The sequence below is a fragment of the Lotus japonicus genome, chromosome 3 (genome assembly GCF_012489685.1).
Source record: "Lotus japonicus ecotype B-129 chromosome 3, LjGifu_v1.2".
Taxonomy (NCBI): domain Eukaryota; kingdom Viridiplantae; phylum Streptophyta; class Magnoliopsida; order Fabales; family Fabaceae; genus Lotus; species Lotus japonicus.
The window spans coordinates 25,336,501-25,355,657 of record NC_080043.1 but is presented as its reverse complement, the minus strand read 5'-3'; the positions used below and the strand labels follow the sequence as shown (position 1 = coordinate 25,355,657).

The 19,157-nt window shown below is 36.3% G+C and overlaps 3 protein-coding genes across 3 annotated transcripts; 2 read left to right on the top strand and 1 right to left on the bottom strand.

The window, feature by feature from the left end:
- The first annotated feature begins 4,026 nt into the window (after positions 1-4,026).
- Positions 4,027-8,105, top strand: LOC130748283 (receptor protein kinase TMK1-like). The gene is made up of 2 exons (XM_057601467.1): positions 4,027-6,668; positions 7,309-8,105. The coding sequence occupies exons 1-2, from the start codon at positions 4,343-4,345 to the stop codon at positions 7,818-7,820; spliced, it is 2,838 nt and encodes a 945-aa protein (XP_057457450.1). The 5' UTR covers positions 4,027-4,342; the 3' UTR covers positions 7,821-8,105.
- A 345-nt stretch (positions 8,106-8,450) lies between these two features.
- On the top strand, positions 8,451-10,248 carry LOC130748284 (pentatricopeptide repeat-containing protein At1g05750, chloroplastic). The gene has a single exon (XM_057601468.1). It carries the CDS (start codon positions 8,506-8,508, stop codon positions 10,072-10,074), a length of 1,569 nt encoding a protein of 522 aa, XP_057457451.1. The 5' UTR covers positions 8,451-8,505; the 3' UTR covers positions 10,075-10,248.
- A 107-nt stretch (positions 10,249-10,355) lies between these two features.
- LOC130748285 (pentatricopeptide repeat-containing protein CRR2, chloroplastic-like) lies at positions 10,356-11,855 on the bottom strand. Its single transcript, XM_057601469.1, has one exon. The coding sequence runs from the start codon at positions 11,852-11,854 to the stop codon at positions 10,721-10,723; it is 1,134 nt and encodes a 377-aa protein (XP_057457452.1). The 5' UTR covers position 11,855; the 3' UTR covers positions 10,356-10,720.
- Between the last annotated feature and the right edge of the window lie 7,302 nt (positions 11,856-19,157).

Genomic DNA, 19,157 nt, shown 5'->3' with positions numbered 1-19,157 from the left:
AAATGAAAGGGTTTTAGTAGCATTTGAACCCTTGTGTGAAATATTAGTACTAGATTTCAAAATACAAAAGTTTATCATGGAATCTTTTTTTTGGTAGATGTTTATCATGGAATATGATATGACACATCAAGATAAAAACTATATGTTTAATTTAAAAAGGTATACTGTTTCAAAAATAAAAGGTATACAGCCCCTCTACTTTAAGCAAAGAAAAATTATAAAACAAATCAATTTATGAGCAATTGGTAATGACAAAGATTGAAAATTACAATATATAGAGGGGATTCAAACAAAATGTGACACTTTGGACAAATGAATAATGTGATAAGAGTGGAGTTATTATAGATGGCATGCCAACGTTACAATTTGCATATAGTAATGCCTCTACATTAATAGATTTATAATCACAACTTAACCAATAAAGGTGCTAGATATTGTGCTAGTTTCTTAAATATTTAGTGTATGGTTTATTTTTGGACGGTGTATATAAAGAATAATTTATTGTGAGAATTCTATCATTTAATTTAATATCCAAGGTTTGAAAAGAGTCATCTGATACATGTCGGATGTGGAGACAGGGTGCGAAAAAATAATCACAACTTGGAATGTCATAAATAAGTTACTTAGGATGCCAAACTAATTAAAGTTGAGTAATATGCTTTACCAATAGTGAGTTTAAAGTCGGGAGAATATATGTCTACACTGTGAACTAAACTTTCTCGCATTATAAAATGCTAAATATTTTTAGTAACTTAAAATTCCAACCTTCAACTAATATTTAATTTTAAAAATCATCTTCCATCATTTGTCCTTGTAGAATCAATTTCCATTAGCATATATATGCATGTAAATTGTAAAGGTCTTTATTCCCAAGAGTATAATATGGACACATTTAGAACAATGCGTCAAATAATTTATTGCAAATTGGCCTATTGTGCTGGTCTCTGAACAGTGATTAGTTATATATTTAATTTCCTTCTTATTGACGAGTTTCCACTCATACTAACCAGCTTAGAGAATTCCTTAACACCTCTCTTCAGCAATATCTTAAAACCAAGTTTCTGTCTCTTTACATGAATTTGCTAATATGCCTGCATAAATGACATGACATGAGAAGCAAATGAATAAGTTTCTTATATAAAAAAAATGAATAAAGTTTCATTCAAGTGAGCAAGAAATATTGGGTTCAATTTATTGACCCGTCATTTTTTTTTTTGTTGAAAAGAGGGCTTACGCCCGAAACAAAAGACAACTACACTCGGATAGACCTAGGAAACGACACTCCTGACACGTCATAGAGGAGCAAGTTTGAACATCTAGGAGGGGGACTCTCCATTACATGAAAACCAAACTCAAGCTCATGAACTAAGCTAGTCAAACAATCAGCAACCTGGTTCGCCTCCCTGCACACATGGACACACCTGACCTCCCACGCTTGCGTCATAGAAGCACGGATATGGTTCACAAGGCCCCTGTACAGGTGACAAGGATCGCACCCATTGTTGATGAGATGAACCGCCACACTAGAGACGCTTTCAACAAGCACTCTAGGAAAACTTCTACTCTAAGCTAGAGAGAGATGAGAAAATGCTCTAGAGCTCCGCCCAAATGACATTAGAACTGCCCAAATTCCTCCCAAAACCAAACAGCCACTTGCCGTTAGAATCCCGAGCAACACTGCCACACGCTGCCAGGTTCGAAGGGCCTCTCACTGAGCCATCAGTGTTGCACTTGACCCATGACGAATGGGGAGGAGACCAGTGGATTTGGGCAAGATGATAGACACCCCGACCAGGCAAAAAAGTCTGATGAACCGCTGCTCGACACTGAGAGTGCTGCAACTGCATTTGAAGCGTTGTTGTGAGAATATGATGCCAGGTCGAAAGGAACCCCTTGGAATATGAAATTCGCTCGCATAGTCCAGATCATCCAGAGGACATGCCCGACGTCCGGAGCCACTCCCCTGCCCAGGTTCTCCAATGACCCTTCTCGCAAGTGGTTCAACAACCACGACTTGAAATCAGAGGCAAAGAACACTGGTTGAAGGCCACACTAGCTAGCACCACAGAGGACGAACATTGACCCGTCATGTTCCAAGTTTATTCAACTTACATTTACATTTTATCGGGTTTATTTGGATTTTTTAATGGCTTAGATTTAAAAGACTTTCCTTTAAATATTTACAATCTGATGAAAAATAAGTACAATCTAGTATATATGTTTCTTCTTTTAATAATTTATAATAGGATTGAAAATTAGTGTTCTAACATTGAGAGAAGTATTTATGATTATTTTATGGGATTTGAAATTGTCATTCAACTTGCCTTTCAGTTTAACCTGAACTTGTTTTTTTTTGTGGCCTCGTCTTTCTTAAACTCGCACTTCATTAGGTTTCTTCTAGTCTAGGGACGAGTTCAAGTTTAAAAATTAGTTTGATCAATATTTAGGGTTGATGAAATTCAATCATAGCTCGTCCCATCCTGTTCCACGAGCACTCCTAATGTGAGTAGTGTTTATAGGCAAGTGTTTCCTATCTTTGTCTTCAATCTTATACTCTTTTTTGATGGCGGAGGTAGGAATTTGAGACTATATGTGGAGGCTAAGATCAAAGGCGGGACCAAGAACAAAATATCACATGCCTATAATAATTGCTAAATTAGATTTTTTTTGAAACTATAATTGAATTTGATTTTGAAAGCATATAAAAAGGAAAATGAAGTGATATAATTGGATATATGTGGAAACTATTTAGAATTCCTTTATTTCAGATTGAAAATAATAACTTCTTGTTGTGCAAGAGAATAGATATTATTTTAGAGATTATAAGAAAATCATAATTTGATTTATATTTGATTATCTTAATTAAAAATAATTTTTTATCTTCTCTCAGTTATTATAATTTTTTATATGCTAATCAAAGTATTTTTTCAAAATAATTCGTTTCAACTTTTCTAAGAGTAATGATTTTTAAAAAGGTGACCTCTAATATGCACCAGTTTTAGAGTGGTGCAATTTTACACCACTTTTTCTAACCTGCTATACCAGGTTAACACATCTTTTTTTAAAGAAATTTAATATATAACAAATTTTTAATGATATTTTAAAAAACAATAATGTGTTGACCTGTTATAACCGGTCAAAGTAAGTGGTGTAAAATTGCACCACTCTAAAAGTGGTGCATATTAGGGAGACCCTTTTAAAAATTCTGCTGAAACAAATATCTTAATATTTTTAAAATTATTTTCTTAGTAAAAAAGCCTAAAACAATCTTCATTGTTATTATATGTTATTTCTTCAATTTAATTTTTTGTCACTTTTTTTTAAAGGAATTTTTTGTTACATTTATATCTTCTAAATTTTAATGCAATGAAAACAAATATAAACTTACGCATTTTTTCGATATTAAAAATAGAAAATTTAATGAGTGTCGGTTCTAGTGGTAAAAAATGTTTGTTTGACCTTCTAGATTGTCAGCTCGATTCTTATGAACTGCACTATTGTTTGTTAAAAAAATAGAAATTTATTTCCCTAAAAATATATAGAAATTTATTATTTTCTCATTATCGTTTTTCCTAATTTGTTCTCTTTTCTTTTTAAAAAATGAAATTTATTATTTTCTTTTTATTGTTTCTCCTAATTTTCACTCTTTCAATAAAAAAATATGAAGGACTTTGTTTTTTTTTGATGCTTTTCTTTTCTGCTATTTAATTTAAATCTAATCCAAAGAGTATGAAACAAAATAATAAATATCAAGTTGCTAATCAGTTGGAAAAAAAAAAACAGCACAAGAGTCGGAACTCCGAATAATTCTCTAACCGTTAATTAATTAAATCAAAAAGTAAAAAATATCAAATGAAGGCCAAGTGGACCGACATAATTATTGTTTGACTCTTTCCTTTCCTTCCTTCATTCAAGCCCAAATTTTAATTTTAAAATCCAAATCACACCCAATCAAAGGAGACAATAAATTGAAAGTGAAAGCAAGATTTCGTTAGGAACATTCATGGTGGGTGGAGTGAACTGACACTACAGTACACTAATGTAGTTATGTTCCTTTCCTTTCTTCTTTGATGAAACAAAAAAGTAGATGATAGTCCACATTCCCCACCTTGTCTTTTTCCCAAGTTGATCAATTTCATTCTTTCTCAATTAAATTATAGGTTCTTTTCTTTATTTTATTGTACCTATTTCTAGGTAAGCATTCACTCTCACACACACTCATGTTCAGCTTCTTTCTTTCTCCATTGAAATTGTGCATTGAGGTTATGACTATGAGTTCATTTGAAAAAGTTTCTTCCTAGCCCTAGGTATTGGGGGTGTCTTTTTTTTTACTAGGGTAACAATGGAAGCTATGAAAATTTCAATCTTTTTCTTTTTTGGTGTAATTATCACAATGGGCTATGGTGCAACAAACCCAAATGATCTCAAGGTTCTGAATGATTTCAGAAAAGGGTTGGAGAATCCAGAGCTTCTGAAATGGCCAGACAAGGGAGATGATCCATGTGGTCCTCCTACATGGCCTTATGTGTTCTGTTCTGGAGACAGAGTGAATCAGATTCAGGCTAAGAATCTTGGTCTCAGAGGATCATTGCCTCAAAACTTCAATCAACTCTCAGAACTCTACAATTTGGGGCTTCAGCGCAACAATCTCAGTGGAATGTTACCTACTTTTAGTGGATTGTCCAAGTTGGAATTTGCATTCTTGGACTACAATGCATTTGATGCAATCCCAGTTGATTTCTTCACTGGACTCAGCAGCCTCAGGGTCTTGTCTTTGGAGGAAAATCCACTGAATTATAGTAGTGGGTGGTCATTTCCTTTGGATTTGGAAAAATCAGTGCAGTTAACAAATCTTTCTCTGGTGCACTGTAATTTGGTTGGAGCATTACCTGATTTCCTAGGCACATTGCCATCCCTCACAAATCTGAGGCTTTCAAACAATAAACTTTCTGGTCCTATTCCAGAAACTTTTGCTCAATCTTCAATCCAGGTTTTGTGGTTGAATAATCAAGAAGGTGGTGGGTTCTCAGGTTCTATTGATGTTATTGCTTCAATGGTTTTCTTAAGACAGGCTTGGCTCCATGGAAACCAGTTCACTGGGACAATTCCACAGAATATTGGAAATCTCACTTCCTTGCAGGAACTCAACTTGAATAGTAACCAACTTGTTGGCTTGGTTCCTGATTCTCTAGCAAAAATGGACCTTGAAATACTGGTGCTAAATAATAACATGCTAATGGGTCCAATTCCAGAGTTCAAGGCTGCTAATTTTTCCTATGATAACAACTTCTTTTGTCAAAAAAAGCCTGGAATTGAGTGTGCACCTGAAGTTACTGCACTGCTTGATTTTCTGGATCACCTGAGTTACCCTTCATTTCTCATTTCTGATTGGTCAGGTAATGAACCATGCACAGGAAGCACAGGGCCATGGTTTGGATTGAGTTGCAGTTCCAATTCTTCTGAGGTATCTATAATCAATCTACCTAGACACAAGCTCAATGGTACCTTAAGTCCATCACTTGCTAAGTTAGATTCACTTCTTGAAATTAGGCTTGCAGGAAATAATATTAGTGGCACAATTCCTAGTAACTTCACTGAAATGAAATCTTTAAGGTTGTTGGATTTAAGTGATAACAACCTTGAGCCTCCATTGCCAGAATTTCATGATGTGAATGTTATCACTGTTGGTAACCCCCTTAGTCAGAATGACACTGGAGGGAGTTCTATGCCTATTAACAACCCACCTTCTTCACTTTCCCCATCCTCTCATGAGAATCATGTTCCAAGCTCAAATCAACCCAAATCAAAAGACTTCAAAACAGTGGCAATAGTGGCTGGGATTGTAGTATTTGCAGTTTTAGCTCTTTTGGTTATTTATCTCTGCCTGTGTTGCTGGAAGAACAAGAAAGCTTCCTTGGATGCTCCAAGTTCCATTGTGGTTCACCCTCGCAATCCATCTGATCAAGATAACATGGTTAAAATTGCAGTTTCAAACAATACCACTAGCAGCTTATCATCAAAGACTGGGACAAGTTCTCTGAGTAACATTAGTGGTGAAACTCAAAACTCTCACATGATTGAGGCTGGAAACCTTTTGATTTCTGTACAAGTACTACGTAAGGTTACCAAGGATTTTGCTTCAGAAAATGAGCTAGGCCGTGGTGGATTTGGAACTGTTTACAAGGGGGAGCTAGAAGATGGGGCGAAAATAGCAGTGAAGAGAATGGAGCATGGCGTTATTAGCAGCAAGGCACTGGATGAGTTTCAAGCTGAGATAGCTGTTCTATCCAAGGTCCGTCACCGCCATTTAGTATCCTTGTTGGGGTATTCCATTGAAGGCAATGAAAGGCTTTTGGTTTATGAGTATCTGCCTCTTGGTGCTCTGAGCCAGCATCTTTTCCATTGGAAAAGCTTGGACTTAAAGCCTTTGTCTTGGTCACAGAGGCTTGCAATAGCACTAGATGTTGCGAGAGGGATGGAATACCTTCATGGCCTTGCCCGCGAAACCTTTATCCATCGAGACCTCAAGTCTTCCAATATTCTGCTAGGCAATGATTTTCGCGCAAAAGTTTCAGATTTTGGTCTAGTGAAGCTTGCCCCGGATGGTGAGAAGTCTGTAGTAACCAAGCTTGCTGGGACATTTGGATACCTTGCCCCTGAATATGCAGGTATGGCCTTGTTTTGAATCTCCTCTTCATTCTTACCTTGAAATAATTGTAGAAATTGAGCATTTACGGCATGATTTGGTATAATTATGAGTGGAATTACTAAGCTCTCTGCATATAAGCTATTAGTTTCTTTTGTTAGTTCATATTTATATTTTATAGCATGTTTGGATCAGTTTACTTTTTTTCTTTCAGAATCAATTATGCACTCAAAAGCTACTCATAAAAGCTTCTTCCCATTATTGATTTTGACTTCAGGATCAATTGTAGAAAGGCTTCCTAACATGCTATTAGTTATAATGTTCTTAAATGAAAACATCTAAGTAGTGTGCAAAAGGTCTCTCTTTTTGTCCTTGTTTACGGAAAAAATAAACTTAACAAGAAATGATATCTTTTTTTTTATAAGCAAAACAAGAAATGATATCTAATTATATGTTCGTTGAGCTCAGTGTTTCAGAATTTGTTAGCAACATGTTCCTTCTATGTATCCCTTGTGTAGTAGTTCATTTTAGACCATTATTGCATATTTGCATCATTCTTATATGATATGGATATGTGATGTCTAAGCATCTCTACCTATCTTTAAGTCTTCCAGCATTCTCAGTTTGATGGACATAGCTGAGTAAGTTTAAATGTGTTTCAGTGATGGGGAAAATCACCACAAAAGCTGACGTGTTCAGCTATGGTGTGGTGTTAATGGAACTTCTGACAGGACTAATGGCGCTTGATGAGAGCAGGCCAGAGGAAAGCCGGTACTTAGTTGAATGGTTTTGGCGAGTCAAATCGAGAAAAGAGAATCTCATGGCTGCCATTGATCCAACTCTGGAGACAACTGATGAGACTTTTGAGAGTATAAGCATTGTAGCTGAACTTGCAGGACACTGTACTGCTAGGGATTCATACCACAGGCCAGATATGAGTCATGCAGTCAATGTACTTTCAGCACTAGTGGAAAAATGGAGACCAGTTTATGATGAATTAGATTGTTACTCTGGCTTTGACTGCACTCAACCACTTCCCCAAATGTTGGAGATTTGGAAGGAAGCAGAAAGCAAGGATGTTAGCTATAGTGCTAGTTTTGAAGACACCAAAGGCAGTAGTACAGCCAGACCTTATGGTTTTGCAGATGCTTTCACTTCTGCTCATGCTCGATGATTTAGTGTGTTTGATTTCTAGTTGAAAGCACATTCAACTATATTTGGCTTTCCAAGACAATTTTTCCAATTGAACAAAATTGTTAGAGTGAGAAAAAACACATTCGCATTCAAACCAATGGATCATAAACAAACACGAAAGTAACTTCGATGCAATTTGGAGGTCCTGTTGCTAATGATAAAATTCATTTGGATTCACCATGTATGCTTCAGCAAAAGAGGCAAAATTGATTTGTTTCTGGTCTTTGTATTGCTTTTGTGACATTAAAATACTTTTAAAGTACTATATACTAAGATGTAGATAGATAAATATTAGTTTGGTAGTTTTGTGGCCTTATAGAAAAAATCAATTGCTATTTGGCAGAGCAACAATCCCTTACACCATAAGAGTAACAACATTCATATATATCATTTTTTTCTCTATCTCATTCGTTTTTTTTGTCACATCATATATCACATTTATTATTTTTCTCTCTTCTATTCCTATGTTAAAGGTGTTTACACCAAAAAAGGTAGTACAGGAATCGTTACCGTTGTTGTTACTGTTATGATGTACACTAATCGAGAATGTCTATATATATAGTAGATATTTATGAACTATGTGCCTAGTACTTATATAAGTACCCAAAACATTATTAAATGAAAAAAAGTGTAATCCTCAAGAGAGGAATTTGAATTTTGCAAGAATGATTCTTCCTGCATGCACAGCAACACCAATACAGCATTCTCAGCCTCCAAAACCAGCTTCACCTATTCCACTTCCAAAACAAGCAAACCCCACTTTTTCTCCCTATAATCCCAACACAAACCAAAGCTTCTCCCTGAGACACAACACCAAACACACCGACCCCACCGTGGCATGGACCTCCTCCATAGCTCACCACTGCCGAAGTGGCCAACTGGTTGAAGCTGCTTCCACATTCGTGCGCATGAGGGAAGCTGAGGTTGAACCCAATAACATCACTCTCATCACGCTACTCTCTGGTTGCGCTCACTATCCTTCTCCCAGCAGCGTCTCCTTTGGAGCCACGGTGCACGCTTACGCTCGCAAACTGGGCTTGGACATGAACGATGTCAAGGTGGGTACGGCATTGATTGACATGTACGCCAAATCCGGTAATGTGGATTCAGCTAGATTGGTTTTCGATCAAATGGGTCTCAGAAATTTGGTGTCTTGGAACACGATGCTTGATGGGTACATGAGGAGTGGGGAAATTGAAGATGCACTCCAACTGTTTGATGAATTTCCTGTGAGGAATGCCATTTCTTGGACCGCACTCATTGGCGGGTTTGTGAAGAAAGATTATCACGAGCAAGCGCTGGAGTGCTTTCGAGAAATGCAGCTCTCTGGGGTGGCTCCTGATTATGTGACTGTTATTGCTATCATTGCGGCGTGCGCCAACTTGGGTGCGCTCGGTCTTGGGTTGTGGGTGCATCGACTTGTGATGACACAAGACTCTTTAAAGGACAATGTTAGAGTTTCCAACTCTTTGATAGACATGTATGCTCGATGTGGGTGTATAGAGATTGCTCGTCAGGTGTTCGACGGAATGCGTCACCGAACCATGGTATCATGGAACTCTATCATTGTGGGTTTTGCTGCTAATGGGCTTGCAGATGAGGCTCTGAGTTTCTTCAATTCAATGCAGAAGGAAGGGTTTGAGCCAGATGGAGTCAGCTACACAGGTGCTCTGACCGCGTGCAGTCATGCTGGACTAATTGATGAGGGGCTCAGAATCTTCAATAAGATGAAGAGAGTTCGTAGAATTGCACCTAGAATAGAGCATTATGGTTGCCTGGTTGATCTCTATAGTAGAGCTGGGAGGTTGGAGGAGGCTTTGGATGTAATTAAGAATATGCCAATGAAGCCAAACGAAGTGGTGTTGGGGTCATTGCTTGCTGCTTGTAGGACCAAAGGGGAGATTGGGTTGGCTGAAAAGGTGATGAAGTATCTTGTTGAATTGGACCCCGGAGGGGATTCCAATTATGTGCTTCTTTCTAACATATATGCAGCGGTTGGAAAGTGGGATGGTGCAAACAAGGTTAGGAGGGCAATGAAAGACCGCGGTATACGAAAGAAACCAGGCTTTAGTTCCATTGAGATTGACTCCAGCATTTACAAATTTGTGGCGGGTGACAAGTCTCACGAGGAGAATGGGTCTATTTACGCATCGTTGGAACTTCTTTCCTTTGAACTACAACTATGTGGCTATGTTCCTGATTTCTCTGATAAAGAAACTTATGAGGATGATTGAATTTTGTAATCAAGTTACTCAATTTGTTAACAGATCTACTAATTAAGTTATAGAAGGTGATTGATATACATTGTGGACGTGTAAAAGATTAAATCACTTTTTGAAATGGAGAGAGTGTAATCTTTTGTGCCTTTTGTTGCTGATGGTTTCATGCCATCAAGCAATTTCCATTCCTCAACATCTGAATTACTCTTTGAACTATTCAGCATTTTTTTAACAACAATACTTCATCTATACTCCAATCTCATTCACACCTAGAAAGAGATAAAAGGAGTGGGAGGAGAGCGAAAAATAAGAGATAATTAACGATAAGATTTGGTGCTCACTCCTTCCTACTTTCAACATCACCAAATTTACCAAGTCTGCAATGACCATAAGAATGATTGACTACAATCAATTCAAACGAATAAATAAAATGTACATTTAAATTAAAAAAAATTATCCTTTCACAACCACTTTCTCTTCAATTCTAATTTCACCCCTTTCTTTTTCTTCACTATCTTCTTTTTTTCATCATATCACCTTTTTTTTCACCGGGTGTAATGGGGTCATCCTAACATCAGTAAAATTCAAACTGATGAGGTAACACACGGTTCCGCTTCCCGCTGATAACGAGTAGTGATTTATAAACATTCTTCTATTTTTTTCACCTCATTTCCGCTCTTTTTTTTCTATCTCTCTTTGCATTTTCTATCGCATCACTGATCATATCACTCATATCTCTCTCTTCTCTTCTTACATGACTCTCGGTGTGAGTGAAAGAGAAGGGTGTACAAGACATTATTCTGCTCCCATAAACCCTGTCCGCAACTCTCTCAGCCAACTCAACATTCCCATGAGTTCTACATGCCCCCAACAAGGCACCCCACAAAGCTTCATCAGGCTCAACATCCATTCCCCAAACTAACTTCTCAGCTTCCTCCAACAGCCCAACCCTCCCCAACATGTCCACCATGCACGTATAATGCCGCAGCCCAGGCTTCACCCCAAACCTCGCCTCCATCATCTCAAAATACTCCCTCCCCTTCTCTACAAACCCCCCATGACTACAAGCAGTCAAAACAGCAGTAAAAGTCACACCATCAGGCCTCACCCCTCCCTCCACCATTCCATCAAACAACTCAAACACCTCTCCAAACTCCCCATGCGTTCCGTAACCCTTCATCATAGTCGACCACGTGATCTCATTCCTCTGCGGCATTCCATCAAACACCCTGCGCGCACAATACAAAACACCACACTTCCCATACATATCAATCAAAGCATTCGAATTTGCCAAATCTAAGCCATACCCATTAACCAAAACAGCTCCATGTACCTGCTGACCAAGCCGCAACGCCGTTAACCCAGCGCAGGATTTAAGCACCACAGGTAGCGTTTGCCGATCAAAGGGCTTCCAGGAACGGAGCATATGGCGGAAGAGCGAGAGGGAATGGGAGAAGAGATTGAGTGAGGCATTGGCTCTGATGAGGGAGTTGAAGAGGAAAGTGGGTTGGCGATTGGTGAAGGAGAAGAGAATGTTGGCTTGGTGCAATTGGGCACAGGAAGCGTAGCATGATACGAGCTTGGTTTTGATGAAGTCATTGCGTGAAATTCCTAGTCTGATGGTGTGGGCGTGGATTTGCTTCAGATTCTTCAAGTTCTTCGAGTAAGAACAAGCTTCGAGTAGAGTGGCGTAGAATGGCACGAGTTCCTGATGCTTGGCCATTCCAGAAGGAAACGTTGGAGAAGCATTGAACTTTTCAAATATCTGTTCAAGAATGATGGAAGATATAGGCATACAAGTGGGACTAGGGTGTGGCTTGTTGTTGATCAAATTAGGTCATAATGCTTTTTAATTTTCACATGTCATGTTTTTATTGGGTGTTTTCATTGAATTTCCACATGTCTATTTCTCATTGGTCCAAATCCTTAATTTTCGATTGGTCGGCATTAATTACAACATTAAACAATAAATAAGTAAATACATAAATCAAACAATTTGAAATTTGGTCGACATTAATTTGCCAGTAAACATTTCTTTTGATTGTTTGACTATTTCAAGCATTGAATGTCGATTACATTGTAAAAAAAAATTAATTTACATTGCAATTAAGCCAAACAAGAAACTTGATTTCTTTTGAGACAATTAAGCCAAACTTGATTTACGTTGCAATTGAACGGTTTTTTAAATTAATAGAGGATCGAAACAAAACTTTTTCAACATTGGAGCTCCATCGCATATAATAAGACTTGTTTCAAGTATAAGGTTTGCTCGTAGACTTCCCTACTTTATATTACATGTTAAAGTCTCTAGTAAATAGTCTGTGCAATGCTCGGGTTTGAGTAATTTATTTACTTTTAAAAATCTAATGTATTTTTTTTTGTATATCGGAAAGATAAATGACACCCTCTAGAGATTGATTCATGGATCTCCACACCCCAACTCACATGTCTCATAACTCTTAGCACTTGAGTTATAACTCGGGGACAAATATTTTGTTTTTAAATATCATTCGGGGACAAATTTAATGTATTTAAATTTCTTTTTAAATAAAGAAATATAAATAAATAATTTTTTTAATCATTTTATTTAGCACTTAGAAGTTTAATATTATAATATTTGGTTTAGCACTAAGAATGAATCTTTTTTTTTAATAAGAAAGAATCTCAAAATGGAAAAAATTTATTATGTCAAAATTTATTATTTGACCACTAAAAAGAAATTTTACGGCCAAATTGTTTTAATTATTAAACATACAAAATTTAATAGCTAGATGATAAAACTTAATTTAGTCGATTTTTCTTACAATTTATAGCGAAAGGGAATTCATTAGAAAAAACTAAAAAGTCTATCATAAAATTTTTGTAAGCAAAGATAAATGAAAACAAGTACAGAAAAAGTTGCAAATCAAACACTACACTATTTTTGCATAACTTCACTCAATTTGAATAGTAAGGAAAGAGACTTTTCATGTTTAAAATCAAATATGGGTGAAGTTTGAATTCAAGTTTAAATGCAATAAATTCTCGATCAATTAGCACCAATGTGGGAAGTTTGAATGCAATTCAATCAATTAGCACCAATGTGGGAAGTTTGAATTTAAGTTTATCAGTATATTAGTTGGTATTCTCAATCAAATATTAAAAAAGGGATTAATATAGCCTTATATCATACCTACAAACCAAATTTTAGAGCATATAAACCTGGTTGTATCTTAGGATTACAACTTTATCGCAGAGCAATAAATTTACAGCAGAATGAGATGCTCCAAAAAAAAAGCTATATTTATTCATTGATTTTATTCCATTTAATCTTTCTGTATAAAAAAAAAAGATTATTCAATTTAAATAAATAAAAATATAAGGAAAGAAAATTAAGAATAAGGAGAAACTCCTTTTTATTAGTCTATACTTAGAGTAGTTTAAAATTTGACACATACAATTGTTTTCCTCTTCTAAGGATATCAATTTTATTTTGATTGTTATTCCTTGAGTAGTTGGAAAGTGTGATTCAAGGGATAGAGACTTCCATTACCCTTCTTCTTAGTATCTTCCTGTCCAAGAGCACCTTTGCTTGCCCGGTGGCAAACTCAATTAGCAACAATGTAATTCAAATAAACAATATACCAAGACCAAACTGTGATCTTTCTACATACATTGCATTACCCCTGATTCACAAAGATAGATTCTCAAACAGTGCAGAATCACCGAATTCACCTCTAGCTGACATGTCTTGCAGCAGGATAGAACAAAGATATAGCAGCATTGCCCCTGATAAATCAAAATCTTGAAAGCCAATAAAAGTTCAGCCCCTAAATACAACATAAAACAGAAAAAGTAACCATACTTTGCCAATAAAACTCAAACCCCCTTTCGATTTGACCACCTACAGAGACTTGATAAAATTTTCATCCACATAACTAACAATCCACCGAATTCACCTCTTGCTCAGTTTTCAAATGAGTGTTTGTTCCAATACAATCCAACAACTTATACTGCTTTATTTTATTCTTAATCAGAATCATGTTTCCACAAAGCTATAGATCAGGATTTTTCTTCAAAGTCTGAAGCACATGGCCCCGAACGGAGAAATTTCATAAACTCCATTGGACATACTGTTTTCATCCATGGAGTCAGAGTTATCATCCGCTTGCTCTTAGACATTACTATCTTATCATATTCCAAAACACATTTTTTTTATCATGAAATCTAGCAACAAAAATTAACAAAATCTTCAATTTTGATTGTAAATTGTTGAAATATAGAAAATAAAGTCAAAGATAGTAAGGGTTAGGAAGGGAACCTGTCATTTGCTTGAATTCAAGTTCAGAGGACGAAATTTTAGATCAAAGCATAACAGGCTAGGAGGAAAAAGAAAAATAGTAAAAAGAAAAAATTGAAGGAAAAAAATAAGCATTAGATGTACAAAATAACACCATTGATGAAATCTACTAACTTGATAACACAAAGAAAATAGAAGAACCACGAACAGAGAGCAGAGATCGCAGAACGAAAGAAATAGTGAATCAGATCGGTAGGCCTCAATTTAAAAAAAATTAATCCACATTCAATGCTTGAAATAGTCAAACAATCAAAAGAAATGTTTACTGGCCAATGAATGTTGACCAAATTTTAAATTGTTTGATTTATGAATTTACCTATTTATTGTTTATAATCGACATTCAATGCTTGAAATAGTCAAACAATCAAAAGAAATGTTTACTGCCCAATTAATGTCAACCAAATTTCAAATTGTTTGATTTATGTATTTATTTATTTATTGTTTAATGTTGTAATTAATGTCGACCAATCAAAAATTAAGGATTTGGACCAATGAGAAATAGACATGTAGAAATTCAATGAAAACACCCAATAAAAACATGACATGTGGAAATTAGAAAACATTATGACCCACTTTGGTGAAATGTGTGTATATATAGACCAATCAAAATCAAACATTTGAAAAATCATTGTAACAAAAAATCATTGTAACAACCAATAGGTGAAAAACATGTGGTATTTATACAAACTATATGACACCATTTCATTAATCAAATACGGTAGAGAATAAACCTTGCCCATATGATGTAGAACAACAAAGTTCTGCATCTCCATGATCAAAACAAATAAAATGAAGAGAAAAAAAAGAACAGTAAGGCCGAGGTATTTTTATTTTTATTGTGTTTGAAATGCTAAGAGCATGTGAATTTATATAGCATGAGAAAGGCGGGATTTTTTAAAATAAAAAATTTAAATTTTTTCAAAAAACCAAAACATTGATTTCGCAAAAAACGTGAGATTCCAAATTTAGAGATAATTTTATACTCTTCTTTGTGTATGGTTTAAGGAGTATGGCCACAGATTTGGAAATTATTTGAAACATTTTACTTAACACGTTTCAGGAGCAATAAAATTTATACCAATTGCACAAATAAAAAAGTCAGAGATTAATAAAAACCAATTGCACGGGTTTCTGCAATTTATACTAATTGCAGAAATAAAGAAGTCAAACCAATGGTATCAAATTAATGTAATTAATTTTCCTATTAACCAAAAAAAAATTTAATGTAATTAACAGATTCCATTTGAAAATAGGCTGGAATTGAAACAGTTTATTAATTTAAATGTTACACTTCGAGATTTAACGAGGTTGAAAAATGAAGACAATGTGCATGAACCTATTGGAGAAAAAGTAGTAATACTTGGAGGTGATTTTAGACAAATACTACTTGTAATAATTAGAGGAAGCGTACAGAAAGTGTGGAAGCTACTATAAACTCTTCATCATTGTGGAAGCATTGTAAAGTTATGAAATTATCTAAGAACATGCGTCTAACCGCAACTGAGACAGTTGATGAAGCAAAAGAAATCAAAGAGTTTGCATATTGGATTCTTAAAATTGGAAATGATGATCATCCTGATTCAAGAGCATAAACGTATGATGTTCAAATCTCGCCAGATCTGCTCATCCAAATTAGTCCCGACCCATTAATGAAATTGATTAAATATACATATCCTAACCTTCCACACAAAATGAAAGACCCGCAATTCTTTCAAGATAGAGCAATATTGGCCCATACACAAACTATTATTGAAAGTAGGTACTCCAATCATGCTTTTGATATAGACCAAGCAGCAAGTTTACACAATGGAATCAAGTTAATTGTGGTTGAACTTGGAGAACGTGCTATTTGTGCAACTGTTATCATGGGAACAAATGCTAATGACAAAGTGCACATTTTAAGAAGGAACCAAGTCCATTCTAATTCCAAATTTCCAATTAAATTTAGAAGAAGACAGTTTCCAATTGTAGTATGCTTCGCGATCACCATAAACAAAATCAAGGACAAACACTATCTCAGGTTGAACTCTTCCTTATGAGGTCCGTCTTCACTCATGGTTAGTTATATGTACCTTTCTCTACAATACGCTTAAGAAAGGGTCTTAAACATTTTATACTAGATGTAGAGATGACACTCGCACGAGGTGGGGACGGGGAGTGCCTCCCAACTCCCCATCCCCGCATCCCTTCTCTGTCCCTATCCCCGTGGCGGGGTGAATTTTCACCCCATCCCCATCTCCCCACAGGCCCCACGGATCCCCATAGGGATCATTAATATATCATTAAAAATAAAATAAAAAATACATACATTTATACCTGGACCACAAATGTTTAAATATGGAAACCACATATTTTTTACCTCAATAACATCTTCATCTTCATTAAAAATATGTTGTTCAAACTAAAATTTTGAAGTACCTAATCGGCTATGTTTACGATCCTTTATATTTTTTTATTAGCTACTTGACTTTAATTATTAAGGATATTATTGAATTTTTACCTATGCACATAGGGCGGGGATCCCACGGGGCGGGGAGGGTGATCCCCACCCCACCCCCAAATTTGTCTTGGATGGATTTCGTCCTCACCCCCACCCTCACGGGAAAAAAATTCCCCAAGACAGGGTCCTCAAATGGTGTAATCCCCACAGGGATCCCCACATGCAGGTGAAATTTGTCATCCCTAACTGAATGAGTTGGGCAAACAATAGACCAGTACTGTAAATGTAGTGTTTAAGAAAGTTTTTGAAATTGTTTGATATATACAACACAATTTCATTTATTTATTTCATTTTTCTCTTCACATATTATTATACGGTTGACTTATACATGATTGACTTATTTATTTATTTATGTATATGAAAACTAATTTATTTATTAAAAAATATAACATAAAATTCCGTGCAACGCACGAGTTATCGCACTAGTAAATATAATATATCGATACCTCCATTTATCAATAAAAGTAGTTTGAGACAAGGTTAATGATTATATTAATTATTCATGATCAATCACAATTAAATCAAATTAAGATATTTAGCAATACATTATCTTAAAGACCAGGCGAGTAAGCACAAACAACAACTCCAACCAGAACTTCACCAAGCTTAAGCGCAGAGGCCGGAAAGTAATTGTATCTTCAACAACCTTCAAGAGGAAAAGAGATCTACCACGAGTTACAAGCCACATCACTCTAGCAGCAACCGCTCAAAGAAACAGCTTCAGCAACCGCTCAAAGAAACAGCTTCACCCAACGAACAATAGTGGGGAGAACCAAAACAACAGCAACCCACCAGCCAAAAACCACGGGACATCCACCGCGGTGCCGCGCCGAGATCCCTCATTCACTCAACCACAAATAGGATATGAGAGCCCTTAAATGAATTTCATCAAAAGAGTTGGGAGAGAGTGGGTCGCCGAAAGAAACACCAAGCGCCACCACGACGTGAAAGGAGGGGTCGAAAGCGAAATTTCTCTGAAAAGAGGACACCAAAGATGTCGCCTCACAAGAAGAGGGGAAGATCAGAGGAGAAGAAGGCGGGAAGCATCTCCATACTGCGAGCTCACGACCCCATCCTGCTCACCGATCACGAAGGGCCCCTCGCAACCTCTATCGTCAGACATCGCTTCCCACTCCAAACCAACATCTCGTTGTATAAAATTACTATAGTGTAATTAATTAAATAGTTTTTCATCATAAATATGACAAAAAAGTTAATTTCATTGAGACATCAGAATAAATAGTACTAGAGTTTTTAGTGCATTAAATTGTCCGTATTAGAGTTCTCTTTATGTAAATTATTAATATTACTCAAACTTAATAATTGATATTTAATAATTAGCATTGAAGTCATTTGAAGTTTTTCATAACTTGGGTTAGAACATGTTCTATTGATTCGGTTTCTCAGTATGAGGTTCATTGTTATGGTTTCAGTTGAGGGGGGTGTAATTTGCCATATCCCATATATGTGATTGTAAACATTGATACTCACTTGGGCGAGTATTGTCCCCAAGATGTTATTATATTATTTAATCATATCTTATTCTTTAAAAAAAAATTATAATTAATCATATGAACAATCATTAAGTGAATTTGAAATATTTGAAATCAAATAATAAATTCTTAATATAAGTTATAATAAATTCTAGGCCGCCCTCTTCTCTATTGCTCCATCACCGCCTTTTCCAACACCGCTCCAGTCCGACGAAGAGGAAGAGCATGACGCCCTCAAACAACCAGCGTCGTCGACACCATAAGTGTCCAACCCCGCTTTTAGGAACAAAGCCACAGAGGGGCACCTCCCCATAGATCCGGCCGGCGAACCCACGCCACCCACATACCCAAAGGAGATGATATCAAGGAAGTGGAAAGCCGGTGGACAAGACAGGAAAGGAGAGAGTTGCGAGATACCAAGGACCAATGACTCTTCCACATCATAAGCATTTAAAAGAGACCTTAAAGGCCTCTTCTTTCCAGTGTGAATCATCTCAGACAAGACTGATGAATTCGAGGGGATACCCTTCTCAGCAACCTAACCTAAACTTCCCAATCGCGGATATCTAGCAAGTGCCACCTACACGAACGAACCACCTAGAAGAACATTGTTGAAAAAATTGATCGCAAGCAAGGCTAGCTCCAAAGACGAGTCTCTCATGAACCTAAATTGGAAAAATTTCCCGGAACGCCTCTCTCTCTCTGTACGAAGACAATCAACAAGCTTACAATTTGGCCGAAGAACCCCCACACCTAGAAATAATCA

Excerpts from the sequence above, each read along its gene's own strand:
- LOC130748285 (XM_057601469.1), bottom strand. The coding sequence starts at position 11,854 with ATGCCTATATCTTCCATCATTCTTGAACAGATATTTGAAAAGTTCAAT.
- LOC130748284 (XM_057601468.1), top strand. The coding sequence starts at position 8,506 with ATGATTCTTCCTGCATGCACAGCAACACCAATACAGCATTCTCAGCCT.
- LOC130748283 (XM_057601467.1), top strand. The coding sequence starts at position 4,343 with ATGGAAGCTATGAAAATTTCAATCTTTTTCTTTTTTGGTGTAATTATC. Across the intron at positions 6,669-7,308 it reads CCTTGCCCCTGAATATGCAG|TGATGGGGAAAATCACCACA; the intron begins GTATGGCCTTGT and ends AATGTGTTTCAG.